The sequence below is a fragment of the Phoenix dactylifera genome, chromosome 11 (assembly GCF_051530095.1).
Source record: "Phoenix dactylifera cultivar Ajwa chromosome 11, Ajwa_hap1_PhDact_Kaust_v1.1, whole genome shotgun sequence".
NCBI lineage: Eukaryota > Viridiplantae > Streptophyta > Magnoliopsida > Arecales > Arecaceae > Phoenix > Phoenix dactylifera.
In genome coordinates this window covers 1,133,164-1,148,337 of record NC_143200.1, presented here as the reverse complement: position 1 = coordinate 1,148,337, position 15,174 = coordinate 1,133,164, and the positions used below count along the sequence as shown (strand labels likewise).

The 15,174-nt window shown below is 41.2% G+C and overlaps 3 protein-coding genes across 4 annotated transcripts; 1 reads left to right on the top strand and 2 right to left on the bottom strand.

Moving 5' to 3' along the window:
• Nucleotides 1–1,275: 1,275 nt before the first annotated feature.
• Nucleotides 1,276–3,419, top strand: LOC120104616 (uncharacterized). Its single transcript, XM_088707865.2, has 5 exons — nucleotides 1,276–1,478; nucleotides 1,583–1,632; nucleotides 1,726–1,906; nucleotides 2,239–2,282; nucleotides 2,368–3,419. The coding sequence occupies exons 1-5, from the start codon at nucleotides 1,415–1,417 to the stop codon at nucleotides 2,557–2,559; spliced, it is 531 nt and encodes a 176-aa protein (XP_088563991.1). The 5' UTR covers nucleotides 1,276–1,414; the 3' UTR covers nucleotides 2,560–3,419.
• Nucleotides 3,420–5,073: 1,654 nt separating this feature from the next.
• CRR6 (chlororespiratory reduction 6) lies at nucleotides 5,074–7,298 on the bottom strand. The gene is made up of 4 exons (XM_088706312.1): nucleotides 7,022–7,298; nucleotides 6,186–6,317; nucleotides 5,906–6,108; nucleotides 5,074–5,730 (listed from the first exon to the last, which is right to left on the bottom strand). Exons 1-4 carry the CDS (start codon nucleotides 7,227–7,229, stop codon nucleotides 5,524–5,526), a joined length of 750 nt encoding a protein of 249 aa, XP_088562438.1. The 5' UTR covers nucleotides 7,230–7,298; the 3' UTR covers nucleotides 5,074–5,523.
• Nucleotides 7,299–11,338: 4,040 nt separating this feature from the next.
• Nucleotides 11,339–14,413, bottom strand: LOC103723846 (uncharacterized). Of its 2 annotated transcripts, XM_026800258.3 has the most exons (3): nucleotides 13,595–14,413; nucleotides 13,102–13,203; nucleotides 11,339–13,008 (listed from the first exon to the last, which is right to left on the bottom strand). In XM_026800258.3, exon 1 carries the CDS (start codon nucleotides 14,296–14,298, stop codon nucleotides 13,630–13,632), a length of 669 nt encoding a protein of 222 aa, XP_026656059.3. In that variant the 5' UTR covers nucleotides 14,299–14,413; the 3' UTR covers nucleotides 11,339–13,008; nucleotides 13,102–13,203; nucleotides 13,595–13,629. The 2 variants fall into 2 exon arrangements, with proteins under 2 accessions (XP_026656059.3, XP_088562437.1); XM_088706311.1 differs by having other exon boundaries at nucleotides 11,487–13,008; nucleotides 13,102–14,413.
• Between the last annotated feature and the right edge of the window lie 761 nt (nucleotides 14,414–15,174).

The following is a 15,174-nucleotide window of genomic DNA, read 5'->3' as shown; positions in this document are numbered from 1 at the left end:
TGTCTGATTTGATGATCGAAAGAATGATATGTTAGATTAATGGTGTCACCATATCTTCATCAATTTGTTGGTACGAAGTCTAAAGCAGATGGTTCGAGCGTTACGACTCAATCTTTTCCATAGATAATGATATATATGACAAGTCATCAAAAATGTGGTTCTAGAATTAACGCAGATGAATGGAGGCCCAAAAAATTACAAGCATATGCTAATTAACAAAGGAAAAATGGAATTAAGTTTCAGGAATATGACAAAGAAAGACTTGTATTCTGAGCTGTGGAAGCTCTGAAGGAACAAATGAAATCCATGTGGGGCAGCTTGTAACCTAACACAGTAACAAGAAAAACAATTTAGAAAAAGAATGGTGTCAAGGCTTCAATTAATATTTGGACATAGTCTCAGGAGATGTTGGCTCCACATGAGGATGGACATGGGAGCATGTACAGTCCTCTCTAACCTTATAATTGAGCAGTCTTTTTCTAAGAGGAATAAAATAAATTTGGCTTGGCCTAAGAGGTCAAGTTAAAGCAAGCACGCAAGAAAACTCTTTCAATTGCACAATGGAGATTTTAATGTGGGTGTTTGATCTCTTGTTTATCTGCCTTATCCTTAATTTCCCGGTACAATGTCGCACCCAATGTTATTTTTCTTATGTTTGATGCCATACACCAACCAGAAGTAAAAATGTCAGCACAAAGTCTAACACAGTTTTGGCACAAGGAGAACATTCAGATAGTTATTAGGAATTTCTAGTAGTAATTATTTGAAGAAAGATTAGTATAATCAGACCCATCATTCTACTGCTAGAGAAAGGAAACATACAATTCTCATTTATGCATGGGACACTAAGTTAACTAAGCAGATTTTTCCAGTTGGCTAGAAGCTCTAGTATGATATTTTGCATTTAAGAAACAAGTTTTGTCCACCCATACAAATTAATTTAATTCATGGAGGATCCAATAGAGAAATTAGTGTAACATTCTTGTAAGTTGCAACAAACTTTTTGGGTCTAACTAGTGACAGCAAATTGGAAATAAGAAGCAGTTAACTTTAACAAGGTCCCAATTTTAAGAGTGCCAGTTACCATACAATAACATACAAAACCATAAATTATCATTCATATTTTTTTAATGTGTTCAGAAACATCTCGGCTTTTTTGGACTTTGGCACGTTTATCTCTGGAATGGGCCATGGTGTAAGGACCAATGGCATATATATATATATATATATATATATATATATATATATATATGGGGAGTCGGAAGGTTTAGCCACTCATCCTCTACCATCTCAACTATTTCTAATAAGAAAAAGAGAAGGCCTACCTCCTGTTTCTGCCTTCAGGAAACAACATACAAGTAGCTTTGCTCCTGTACTGTCTTTCCCCATTTCCTTTTAGTCCACTTTGGAGCAAATGAAGCTTGCCATGCCAGTGGTTTCTCTTTTGCTGCTGCTGCTCCTAGCCACCACAACTCAAGGTCACCCCAAAAGCCTTAAAAGTTTCAACTAAAAGGCCCTCTTTGCTCGCATGCATGAAGCAGTGCAGCTGACCATTTGGCTTTCCTTTTATTCTCTTCTTTAGGGATCAGATTGGATGAAGAGTCCTTGGCTGCATTCCACAATAATATCCATGTGAGTTGCTGGTGGCTACACCATCTGCTGTTTTAGCAGGAGTCCCATTTCTTTTAGTGCGACGCTAATATGTTTGCATGCTCTTGATGCCAGGAGAAGAGGAGTTCCATGGGAGGAGTGAATAAAGTTGGAGTGGCACCTTCTGGAATTAATGGTCGTTCCCCAGGTATCATGATGGAAAGATCTATTAAAGAAGTCAGAGAAGTCCACCACAAGCTACCAGGGTTTCGTGAAGATTACCTTGGGCCTAGGAGTCACAAGCCTAAGCACCATTGAAATCTTTCATGCCCTCATGGTGTTCTTCTCTTTTTTGTTTTGTGTTTCAAGGTTTGTAGCTTATCCAACTCCACACAGAAGTGGCTTTGAGGAAAACTGACCCTCTCCACATGGATGAGACCAACCAATTTTGTGATGAAATTTAGTACATTTTATTACACAAGCTTATGTTACATCAACAAACTCGTCTCCTCTCTCTCTCTCTCTATCTATCTTCACATATACCCTAGAATCACAATCTTTGTAATATATCTCCACAGTTGAGGAGTTTGAGATAACACCTATTAGGTTTTATCTCCTGAAGTTGTTCCATTATCTCTATTGATGCAGGGAGGACTAGAAAACTCATGAAAAAGAGAATGGTCGCACTAAAGGTTGGTGTTTCAGCTAGCAACTAACAGTAGGCTTGTATCAGTAGACACAAACACTGTTTCCTCATGATTTCATGGTCATCCACAGAATGAGAGGAGCAAGGAGACTGTGTTTGACGCCGCACAAAGCCATCATAATTCCAAGGAAGACTTCGGTGGGAGTACTGGAGAGCACGTCCATGTGGAGCCGCCTGCAGTCTCGCGGAGCGACCCCGACATTCTAGAGATAGCAGGAATGGATTATTCTCCTGCAAAGAGAGAGCCTCCAATCCACAACTGAGATGCTAAAAGCCACAAAATAAAACAAACAGCTTGGAACGAGGGAATAACACTAGAGCTGGACAGCGTTACCGGAAATGCTGCACTTTTCTTGGGCAGGGCCCCATTTTTGTGGATACTACTTTAATGCTATCAACTCATATATTACCTACTTCATAATTGAGCACTCGATCACCTTCGCATTTTGAGTAGGACCCAGTTGAACTCTTGATTCAATCCAGTGGCTGGTTCCGGTTACCTGTTTAATAAAATTATTGAGCCCCATTTTTGCAGATACTACCATAATACTATCAACTCATATATTACCTACTTCAAGATTGAACACTCAAATCGCCCTTGTATTTAGAGTAGGACCAGCCTACAATATTTCTTACCATTTCATCCATTTAACTCGATTCAATCCAATGGCCGGTTCGGATTACCTGTTTAATAAAATTGTCGGGCCCATGTCTGAATTTTTGCTCTGTTTAATAAATAGATCAAGCTTAGGTTGATAGATTTTTGGCCCGGGTCCGACCTGACTCGATTGCCACCTCTCTTTAAATGCTAGATGGTGCGAGAGGCAAGGAAAGAGATGTGTTTTGTCTCATGCGTGTGGGCGTTTATGATGGGATATCATAGCTTGGAGGAGGGAGGTGAATGGTAGCAGGCATGGGGCTGCCATGTTCTTCTCTTTGATTGCTGATGGTTGGGTGGTCTCCTGGGGGTTCCTATCTGTATGTCGATGGTTGCACTGATGAGGATATATGATTCACTGAATGCTGCCATTATAGGGTGCATGCTAATTACAGTGGTAGACCCATGTATGTAGACTGATGCATGCAGTACATGAACCAGGACATTTCACAGTGTTGGAATGTTTCTTCTGCAGGCAGGGAATTATGACGACTAGTAATGCTTCAGGGTTTAAGCATACAGTTGCTAAAGCTCTTCAGGGATCCCTCCACACTTTTCTTCCCCAAACTCCTTAGTGATAGAAGGTTTATATATCTTTTCCTAGACTCTACTCCATTAGAGAGCCTTTGACTCTCCATCTTCTCTGAGAAAATCTAAGAGAGCACAAGTGATGAGCTTTTTGGCAATAACCAGGGAACATAGAAGTAAGGTACAAAAGGGGGAGCTACGTCGATTCCGAAAGCATTCGACATATGTTTGATGCCTTTAATCCTCTTGTTTGATGCTCCCTTGGTCCAATCAGCTGTTAAGGCATCTAATTCTTGCTATAACCTGGAGGGTGTGGACTGCTTTTTGTTGGACAAAATTCTGACAGTCCAACCTTTATATCCTGAAATTTAATCAAGCAGCGCTTTTCTTAATCACAATCAACAGGAATATTGATACACCAGAAGGTATTGCAACTGTTTACGGACCAATAGCTAGCAAAAATTTCATTAAGAGTTTGAAACAATTGTATATTAATATCAAAACTCTGCCGTATCTATCCAAGCTTGAGACTTGATAGTAGAGGGTAGAGAGTAGAACCCAGAATTTTAGCATGAACAAAATATATAAGAACAGTTTTACTTGCCAACCAACTAGACTTAAAGAAGTCTAACCTGTTAGGATACTTTTGGTTTGACAGAAAGTTGACGGGAAAAATATTTTTCTTAGAAAATCCAACTTTTTATTTCTTTTGTTAAAAAATAATAAATTTGGAAAAAAAATTTGGGAAACTATTCTCTTTTCATGGAAAAATATGTTTTTTAATTTTTTTTTTCATGAATTTTCTTGGAATTGAGCATACCGAGAAAGAGATTAATATTGTATATCAAGGTTCAGCCCCTCCACTAATTTTGTAGGGGGAAGCCAAATTAAGCAAGCTATTTTCGTGCTAACTAAAGTTCATCTCAAAATTTAGCTCGAGTTCGGCTCACTCAAGCAGTAAAGAAGCCAAGCTATAATTAAGCTCAGCTCACTTGAACTCGTGTCCATTTGGTTTTATTTATGTATATTATATACAATTTTATTTAATAAATCATCCAACCAATGATGCCCCACAATCCTTTCCCCACTAACTCATTTATGCAAATTTTGTATGCCTTATAAATTCCACTCTCTTAATAAAATTTGCTGGATCGCATCCCTAAACTCTTTTATAATAATAATAATAATAATAATAAATCATCCACAACATAAACTCCCTTCGACCTTATCTAGCTCTCATCATATTATAGATTTGTACCAGAAAAAAAGAGCTTCTGTGGACTTGTTTCCAACTCATGTAGGCCTATTATCAAGCTATACTCCAATTCTTGTCAGTGATTATTAAGGTAAAGTATGTCATGCACTCTGTATTTATTAAGAGGTTAGAATCTTATTCATTTTCGTCTCCACTTGGCAAACTGCTCTCCTGGCTAAAGGCAAGTCAAATAATGGTTAGTGGTAAATAAAATTTAGTCATGTCCCTTTTTGTTTAGAAAATAACTTGAGCTTTTCTTATAGACTGACAAAGAAGGAAGAAAATAGAAGAATTCAGCAGAATGTTATATTTGACAAAACTTGTGACTCTGTGAAATTCCAATATTGAGTTCTGCAGCGCTGTTTATAACAATATATTATTGTGTATGATTGGCACAATTAAAAAGAAACTAACAAAGGCAGGCATCAGTAAACTACTTTGTTGCAAGACAAACTTGATCATTACATACTTTACAGTTACCACCCTTGTTATCACAAGAATTCTGAGAAATAACATATCTACTCCTGGTGTGCATGACATACACATGATCAGGTATTTATTGAATGAAGTGTAACTCAAGTCACCTTTGGACCATCTCACTCTGAAGAAGGTAGTGAATAATGTATTCTTCTAGTCTTCCCTGTTCTCAATTACTTCTTGCTGATTCTTTTTGACTCGAATTGAAATCCATTCAGGGATGTACTCAACAAGAATGAAGATTGTTCATGTAGAACTCCACTAGTTTCACATAACATTCCACATTTCAGAATTGCAGGATTTCCAAATTTAAGACGGACGGAGGGGATGCCGGTCGATCAAGTCGAATAATTGGTCTCCTAAACCAAATCCAAGCATTCTGGCCATGTCGCATGTCTTCAACTTAGGCTTTGGAATATTTTGCTGCTTCAACCAGGAGTACACAATAAAAGCCTTTTTCATTACAAATAATTCTAGGGCTTCAGGATTGAACACAATGCCAAGTCTCGTACTTATCTGCAACATATTTCGATCCAAAAGGAGCGTATTTAGTTCCATATCCAAAACAAGGAGGAAGATATTGAATGCCATGCACAAGCGAGAACATTATTTGTCGAGCCAAGATCATTTTGGGTGTTATAGGAAACATAGCTCTCCCATCTCATTTCTCCTCACAAAACAGTGTCATTACCTGATGAGGAACCAGCATTGCTGCATATCTTGCAAGTTCTCCAGCTCTCCAGTCCAGCACCACAGGGAACCATGGATAAGAAGCATCCAGTCTCACAAACCAGAGCCTTATATCAGGGATTTCTGATAGTTCTCGGGTGTCATAAGGATCTTCTCTTTCATAATTGATGGTAAAGCCAACAGTGTGCTCCAAAAGCTTTCTTGCTTCTGGTGGAGGATCACCTGCAGACATGGCAAGAGCTTAAGAAATCTTTGCATCAGTATCTTAGTACTCCACAAACGTTGCTCACCTGTTGTGTGACCAGCTAGTGCTCGAACCGGCGATAGATCAAGACGCCTTATAACATCATTATCGATGACGATTTCGAAGCGCCCTTCGGTTGGGGGCGGTGGAGGTGCAACCTGTGGGGCATCTATCAACACAAAGATTCAACCACTTGCTCAATGAGTTTGTACTACAGGCTATATATGAACGTTCAGTGGCAATGGCAAGGGACTTTTATCATAATTAGTATGCAAAGTTTAAAGAACAGCCAAATTCTAACATAGATAAGGAATAATGTGTTTGCAAAAATATAGAATACTTTCATACTAAATTGCTTCAAACTCGCAGACGAAATAAAAAACTCCAACCAGTAGCAAGAAAAAGGGAAAAAATCTAACAAAGCACCCCTCAAAAGCATCTAAAGAAAGAAGTTTGGCGCTCTAATAGTTGGAGCTTCAATAAGTCAGCACGGAGACCAGTTGGAGCCGTGGAACTTGATGGTTAAACTAATCAGAGCTTGATTTCTATCCCTTATGTTTCGGTGAAAAAGAATTTAACGTCCAACATGCATTTGCATGTGTGAGAAATCATCAACTACTCCGTTGATCGAAGTTTTAATATTTCAAGCAGTGTAATACATCAACACCAAATATATCTTGCACTGATGCAGTGACAGAAAGGGGAAAAAAAATCGAAGGCTAATATCTTTCTCTAAATTTAAATGCCAGGCTGCAGCCATGGATAGTAAATACGATAAAACAGTACTGCGATATAACTTTTGATCATGATAAAAGAATATAGATAGAAATGATATCGGAGGAGAGCAACAGGAGCAGCAGAAAGAGCTCTCACCATCATCTCCAGTGAGAGAGAGATCGAAACTGCCCGAAGGATTGAAGGAAACTGAGGGCGAGACATCGCCTCTTGCTCGAAAGTTTGGGCTGGGAGGAGAGTTTATGGGTCTGAAAGAGAGGAATGGATGGGTGTTGGAGGATGGATTGTTCCTCAGAGCAGGGAGGAGAGGATAATTGGAGGTGGTGGGAGAGGCGAGGGCCATCATAGCTTCTTATTTCCAACGGGGTCTTTAGCAACGAGTTTTAAGGTACTTTTGAGGCCTCATAGATCATATCCAATCCTGTCCTATCCATTTTATCCTCGTCCCTGCTGGATGGGAATTGGGAATGAAAATGGGCAGCCTTTTAACTGGTCCATGCTTCCAGGCCCTGGCCCAAATTTATCCGTCATAAACGATCTGCTGCTAATTCTGAATTAGGTCTGAGTTCAGAAGTTCGGATCTTATGAAATTGCACCCTACCTAATCACAGCTGAAAATTCTTTCTTACCGGGACGGCGGGTTAGTGACTTACTGGTCCCAGGGGAGGGGAGATGGGATGAGGTGTTTGTTCGGGAGGCTTTTGGGGAGCACTTGGCGGAGAGGATTTTGGCCTTACCGATCTCGCTCCGGGCGGAGCCTGACAGATTGGTATGGTTTCCGACAGGCCGGTCGAGGGTGCGTGCCAGGGATATCCATGAGTGGACCAGTAGGGAGCCGGAGAGGCGGATTGATGGCAGATGGATATGGAGGATGAGGGTGCACCCCCGGGTGGCGCTTTTTCTATGGAAGGTGGCCTGGGGCTGCCTTCCAACTAGGAGTATGTTGGCCAGACGGGGGATGAGGATGGGACCCCTATGTGAGATGTGCCTGGATGCTGAGGAGACTATCGGCCATGTGCTGCTTCGATGCCCGATAGCAGTGCAGTGTTGGAGATTAGCCTCGGCGCTACTTCCTCCCTTATGGGAGTCGGTGGAGGATCTGCTGCGGTACTTGCGTGAGGCTACTCGGAGGCCGGGGGTTGCCGAGACAGGTTCCATTGTGGCGTACCTAGCCTATCACATATGGCTGGCTAGGAATGACCGTCTCTTCGAGGGAGGGCGGTTACCCCCACGGGTTGTGATGGAGAGAGCACTGCGGCAGGCAGCGGAGACATCTATGTTGGCCACGTCGGCTCCACTTGGGAGGTCTAGGGACATCTGGGGTATCTGCTCTGCTGTTTCAGCGTCCAGGTTTCGTGTCTTCTCTTGGGTACCCCCACCCCCTGGCTATCTTAAGGTGAATTTCGATGGTGGTATGGCGGAGGATGGCGCATCCGGGGGTGTGGGTTTCGTGATCAGGGACCATCGTGGTACACTCATTGCGGCTGGAGGACGGAGTATCTTTGGCTGTTCGGTGGTGGGAGCAGAGGTGCAGGCTGCTTGGGAGGGACTTCTGGTCGCGAGACGGGCCCTGGGGGCCGACAGACTTGTTCTCGAGGGTGATTGCTCGACAGTGATTGACTGGATACGAGGTGTGGACACGTATGGGGATGGTCACCCGTTGATACGGGATATACGCAGTCTGGTTCGAGAACTGATTTCATGTCAGATCGCCCATGCCTACCGAGAGGCGAACAGTGCAGCAGACTGGGTCGCCTCCTATGTTGCCCGGCATACTGGGGAGGCCTTTTGGTTTAGATTAGAGGGTGTCCCACATGCTTTATTTTGTCTACTTTTCTTTGACATGTCTGGATGTATCCACGTTAGAGGTATATGAATGAAATACCGTTTTGACCAAAAAAAAAAAAAAAAAAAATTCTTTCTTTCGTTCTCTTGATGACTGCCAGCTTGCTTCATATCTATCTGCTCACAGCCTCTCCAACGTTGAGTGCTGATGAGAGGTCTGCCCCCACTGTTGACTGTTTGCAATGGTTACCTGATTCCAGCTATCACCAAATTGGACACAACATTGCATCCAAGGTTGAAGAATGTAATATTTGGTATTTTTTGGTGCAGGGATTACTGATTAGTGGTTAGTGATGGTTAGTTTGTGCTTGTGAGTGGAATCCATATATGTAACCTTTTAATCTAGTTGACACGGTTCAAGCTCAAAGCTCTTGGATCAACAAGTCTGTCCGCACAGGGACATCTCTTCTGCTGCTGGTGTCTTCGCCACTAACCATATCTGTCGTGGGCCCTCAGTTGGAAAAATTTGCCTCCATGAAAGCAGCAGCTGGACCCTGACCAAGATGTTTTGCAGGAGATATTAGCTAACTTACCGTATTAAATACGCCCAAAATATCTAGTAGAAGACTCTCTCATGGGGACTACAAAATTAAAACTCTTTCGATCACAATTTTTATTAAATAATCATAGCCGCCCATGTGGCCGTTAGCAAATTCAATTAATGTGTTTTACGCACGATAGATACATGAATTAGACTTGTATGGTACATTGAAGACTAATGTGTTGCTCAAAAGGAAGATGCTAGCTGAAAATTGATGCCCGGCCAGGTTGTGGGGAAAGTCTGATATTTGATTTGGTGCTTAGTATAAGGACCTATGCGAGCGTGCATTTGGTTTCAAATCGATTATGCACTAGATAGATTTTGGATACTTGTATAGGATCAAGAAACTCAAATAATATCTTTCGGCCAGACTTTTTTGGATGAGGTCTGAATTGTGACGAATAGTATCAAAGCGGACCCGGCCGATGCCCTATGTGGACTAGGAGATGCTGCAGCATAAGTCTACTAGGACTGACTATAGATCAATTGCGATGCTTGCGATTAGGTTTGAATGGATTTAGACTATAGTGCGACAAAAATTTCGGAGCTTAAATAGGAGGAGCATGTGAGGATCTGTATGAATGTATGTTTAGTCTCATATCAACTATATATTGGATATATCTTAGGTACTTATGTAGAGCCAAATAACCTAAATAATATTTTTCAACTAGCTTTTTTGGGCGAAATTCTGGATTGTGACACTTAGTTGCTGCTCCATGGGGTCCATTTGATGCCGACTAATAAAACTTTACAATAGGCATTGAACCTTTCATGGATTATGTCTAATTAAATAGAAATATATATCATGAAAATTGCAAGATCTTCAGTTGTAGACCTCCTGCTAGCCAAATAAGTGACTAGTTCTTTTTCCGTACGGAGTGCTTTCAAAATCCAGCTGTGTAAAAAAAAAAAAAAAAGGAACAACTTGTGACAAAAGCCTTCAAAAGGTATGAAACAACTGGCAAAATGGGCTAAGTGGTAAGCTTTGCAGGCCTTCCATCGCCCACTTGTGCAGTATGGTGTCTTAAGTGGGATGTGTTCATGTCTCTCTCCTAGCAAACACTATTAAAAAGCTTTCTTTTACTTCACAGGTGTCTTGCTGCTCGTATAATAATTTGCAATTATAACAAAGTGAAAGGCTCGAGCACTTGGTGGCCCATGCCATCGCATTGGATAGATACGGGTTTTCTTAATGTGGGGAAAATTATGGGTAGAGAACATATATCCAACTCGGCCCTTGGCCCCACAACATTTAAATTAATGGTGTGGGACGAGGATGCCAATGATTTCAAGGTTTCACTAATTCTATGAATACTATGTTTTGGTAGATAAATTTGTTGAGAACCTTATTCAGTATTAGTCTTACAAGTTAGGCAAGCAAGACATCCCTCCCTTCGTAACATCTAGAGAAAAATATCTTGTCTGCATGGGTACTTTTCTAGTGTTAAAATTATTGTGCAAGACGAAAGAGGCAAGAGTGGTGGCCTTTCTAATTTGCGGATGTTTTCTTTTTCCATTTGAAAGGAAAGGTTCCAAAACAATCGAAAAAAGGAATTTTTATACTTTTTAGTACCTAGCTCACTCCAAAACTACTTCTGAATATTTATGAATATTAATCTATCCTAGCATATTATTCTATAATTTTGTTAGTTGTACCAGCCTAACTCATAAATCCCACGTGTTTGAAAAAAAAAATGTAATCATAAAGAGAAATACAATTTATATTTATCCACTCTATTAAAATTGTCATGTCGGCCCTGATGCGGTGCATTATAATCATGATAAATAGTTTATCCAAAAAGAAAAAAATAAGATTTCACTTTATCCTACTTATCTTGGAATTCACTCTACCCTACAACTAAAGACTAGATTTAGAAAATAGAAATAGTAATTTATGAACCGCCCGAACCCCCAATCGGTCAATTTTAAGTGATTTCAAATTATAAATGAATCTAGTTTATAAACAGGTAGACCTGACCTAACGCATTTATTAAGATGTTGAATTCAAATTTAAAATCTTGACTTATATAATCCATTTCGACCTATTTAATAGTTATGATGGGTCATGATCTAATTCATTTAAGACTTTTTTAATCTATTTTACTTATTTAACTTGATTCGGCTTATTTATTAAAATGGTTATATGCTGAGATTAGATTTTTTTTTGGTACAATTAAATAACATGTTTAATTAAAATATTAAATTTTGATTTAATAAATAAATTAGGTTCAATTTGATAGATACATGACCTCCGACTAACCACTCCCTCTACTTTTTAAATATTATTATTCAAACTTTTGTTGGCGTGAATAATCACTGTGTCGTATGTCCAACCCTCCCTCCTCCCCTTTCCCGGCCATCACCTTCCTCTGTTTTCTTATCTTCCACGACGAATCTCATGCTCTTGTGCATCATTTCAAGTTCTCAATGAATTCATGGTGATTTTGTCACCATATTTCTCAAAAAATAAAATAAAAAAAGATAAGACAATTTAGGAATGGCCGGATTTTTTTTGCAACCTATCAAAAAAAAAAAACACCTATCAGAATAACGAACTGCAAAGAGTGGATTCCTCAAGTCCTATTAATGATGATTTAACTTTTTTAGACTTGGTCAGAAAAGGATCGAGACTCGAAAATAGAGGAAGTCCAAGAGAAGGTTTGACTCCGGAAGGGAGGGGAGGCGGGAAGTGAAACCCAGATCCAGAATTCTCATTTACCGCCGAATCCAATAAAGCGAGGCAATACAGATTGCCGTGTTTGGTCAAGACCAGAGAAGTCAAGCTCGGGTCAAGGTCTAGACCGCTTGACCCTTCGCTGCCTTCCGGGCTCGGATGATCGAAAAATGTCAGGGTGCTAAGGATGGCCAATCTCCAAGGGCATCAAACCACTTCCTCCACTCCTCTTGGCTTTCAATTATGCTCGAATCTTTCGAATCTTTTTTGATGCACGGGACGTGACACGTGACGTGGACGTCCCACCAACAGCCACCAGGTGCCCAAAAGATTCCAACGCGTTCGCATTCACTCCTTTAATTTTTTGTTATCTTATCCGTCTTGATGTAACTTTCCCTTTTCCTTAATTCCTAAATTTTCTCTTAAAGAATTTCATCCATTAATAATATTCCTAAATTCCTTCCATAATTTTTTTTTTCAAAAAATTATAATCAGATTCATCTCGTTCCGAATGGTTCCCCATCCATCCTTCAATTTTTTTTTTTTAATCACATAGCTTAATAGACTCATGAAAAAAATTTATTAACTTTTGATTAAGCTCAATACTTCATTGTAATACATCTAATGTAGGATATATAGGTTTTTGGAGTATTTATTTTATATCAGTTCAATTAATTGGTGGGCTTTCTAATTTTTCATTATATCACTTTAATTAATTAGTTGGTGTTGGATTCCAACTTTTCTAATGTTTCAGTAAAAACTGTTTCGGCCGGGGTGGACGGTGTACAGCTGTCCGCGTTATGGTCAAGCTGGAGCCCAGCCCATCCATCATCGTGGGCCCGGCCTTATTATGTTCTCCAGAATATACTTCTTTGAAATTTCTTCTTCTCCGTAGCTCGTCATAATTATTTAAATAATTAAATACTATAATTTTTAATTTAATATTTTTATGGCCAGTTAAACGTGTCTGGTCTTAGAAAAAGTCTCATCTGACCGGCTCTCCATCTCTTGCCTTCCAAGCAAAGCTCCGGTCACCCCGAGGCCGGCGATTCCTCCCAACAATTCCTGTTACCAAACAAACAATTACCAAATAAATTTAAATCAAATCAACCAAATCATTAAATAAATAAAATAAATAAAAATAAAAATCAAACGTACCATACGGACCACTAGGACGACGGAGTCCATCCCAACGGCGGTGACCGCACCCCACACGGCGACGGAAAATTACAACGGAACGGGGAGAACGTGTTCTTGCAGCTGCAAAGGACGACGAATAATAACACATCACTCACCATTGATTCCGAAATTAATACCATAAGCTTAGTTCAAATTAATACAATTAATTAGTTGTTTTAGAGTTAATTGTTTCAATCCAGATCAGTTCTGATGGGTGTCATGTCTCAGAGAAATACTCCTTCAATAGCCAACAACGTCTGTCAAAAAATCTATATACACATCTGTCTCCATCCTCTTTATACAAAAGAAGAAGAAAAAATGAAAAAATTAAAAGAAAATCCCTCTGAACGAGTTTCCCGAGATCTGGAAACTTCCGATCGGAATCCGATGCCGCCGGCGAAGCCGAGATCGAGAGAGGAGGAGAATATTATTAAATAAGATTCTTTTTTTTTCTTTTTTCCAATTAACAAACCTTCTTTGAAAGCCGGATCTAAGAGGGGGATTAGATCATAGATCATCGGCCTTGGACATGACGGAGAGGCGGCTCTGCCGCGGGTGGAACGCCGCCCGTCGCCGCTGCTGGTGAGAGGAGGGGCGGATGAGAGCGGTGAGGGCCCGCTTGACCCACTCCCCCTCCACGGTCCCGATCCGGACCAGCGAGTTGGTCATCGCCGACCGCCGCGCGTTGAGCCGGTTAGACGGCGAGAAGGCGCCGTGGTTCTGGTGGGAGGGGTGGAGCTGGATGCCCTTGTGGAGGCTGCACCGGAAGGAGCCCGGGTGGTTGGTGGGGGAGCACATGCACGTCCGACGCTGGGGAGCGGGGGTGGAGATGGGGCGCGGGGAGAGGTGGTGGTCTGCGACGGCGAGGGAGCGGCCGGGGGAGGTGGGGCGGCGGTGCTGGTCGAGGGAGAAGCGGACGGAGGGGACGGGAGCCGGGGAGGCGCCGACGAGGTTGACGCGGGTGGGGGAGGAGGGGCGGTGGTGGTGGAAGAAGGTGGAGGAGCGGGAGGAGAAGCTGGAGGAGGAGGAGGCGAAGGCGGAGGAGTATGCGCCGGCGCCGGCGCCGGCGCCGGAGGAGGTGAAGCGCCCCGACGGCGAGATCGACCGCTGGAAGGCGCTCGAGATGGGGAGGACCGCTCCACAGCCTCCACTCGATCTTCTTGAAGAGGTCGCCATTGGACTCTCGTAGAGAGAGAGAGAGAAATTTAATTTTTTTTCCCCTAAAAAAGGGAATTGGGAGAGGAGAGAGAGTGAGAGTAGAGATGTGGGGGGGGTGTTGGGATGCTAATTTTGCAAAACCTAGCTCGCCTCCGGCGTGGTATTTATAGGGGATTTTCACTCGGAGAAGGGAGGGCAAGGGTGTAAATAAGGGCAAGGTGGGGGCGAGTGGCAGGAGGGGTCGTGTAAGATTAGGGTAACTAGACTGACCGTTGGGGCCTGGGTTAGTTAACTAGGGTTAGGGGTTTTGGGTTGGCTCGGGCAACGGAACGTAGTGCTCGGGCAGTGTAATGGCCCTTGAATTTTTCTTTAATTACGAGAATGTCCTCAACTGGTCTTCGCGGTATTTAAGACGTGCCTTACCTTCTAGGTCTACCTCCGGTTGGAGCGGTTTTTGAAGTCCACGGTTGTATTACGCGTGGACTCCAATAATAGCAACCGAAATTAAAGAAAGAGACAGCCTTAGACATGATCTTAATGCTCCAAGCCATTGGATCCATCTCTAAACTACTTATTATTAGAAAAAATTAAAAAATTTAGAGATCTCTAATTTATGCATCTTGTGCTCAAAAAATATATATTCCTCATATTATTTAGATGGTTCATTTTTAATCATTAAATACATAAGCTATGTATAGCTAGAATTTCTAAATAACATGATTTCTTAACTCCATATAATTTAAAGACAATATATCTAATTTATGCATCCAGTGCTCAAAAAATATATATTTTGTTTTTTATGCTATGTCGATGCCCAAATAGTACTTTTGTTTATATACACATATATTCATCGCATGCAATGAACATATAATTTTAATTTTTTAAATAATAAAT

Excerpts from the sequence above, each read along its gene's own strand:
- LOC120104616 (XM_088707865.2), top strand. The coding sequence starts at position 1,415 with ATGAAGCTTGCCATGCCAGTGGTTTCTCTTTTGCTGCTGCTGCTCCTA. Across the intron at positions 1,633-1,725 it reads CATTCCACAATAATATCCAT|GAGAAGAGGAGTTCCATGGG; the intron begins GTGAGTTGCTGG and ends TCTTGATGCCAG. Across the intron at positions 2,283-2,367 it reads AGAGAATGGTCGCACTAAAG|AATGAGAGGAGCAAGGAGAC; the intron begins GTTGGTGTTTCA and ends GGTCATCCACAG.
- LOC103723846 (XM_026800258.3), bottom strand. The coding sequence starts at position 14,298 with ATGGCGACCTCTTCAAGAAGATCGAGTGGAGGCTGTGGAGCGGTCCTC.
- CRR6 (XM_088706312.1), bottom strand. The coding sequence starts at position 7,229 with ATGATGGCCCTCGCCTCTCCCACCACCTCCAATTATCCTCTCCTCCCT. Across the intron at positions 6,318-7,021 it reads CTCTCTCACTGGAGATGATG|ATGCCCCACAGGTTGCACCT; the intron begins GTGAGAGCTCTT and ends TTGTGTTGATAG. Across the intron at positions 5,731-5,905 it reads CAATGCTGGTTCCTCATCAG|ATAAGTACGAGACTTGGCAT; the intron begins GTAATGACACTG and ends AATATGTTGCAG.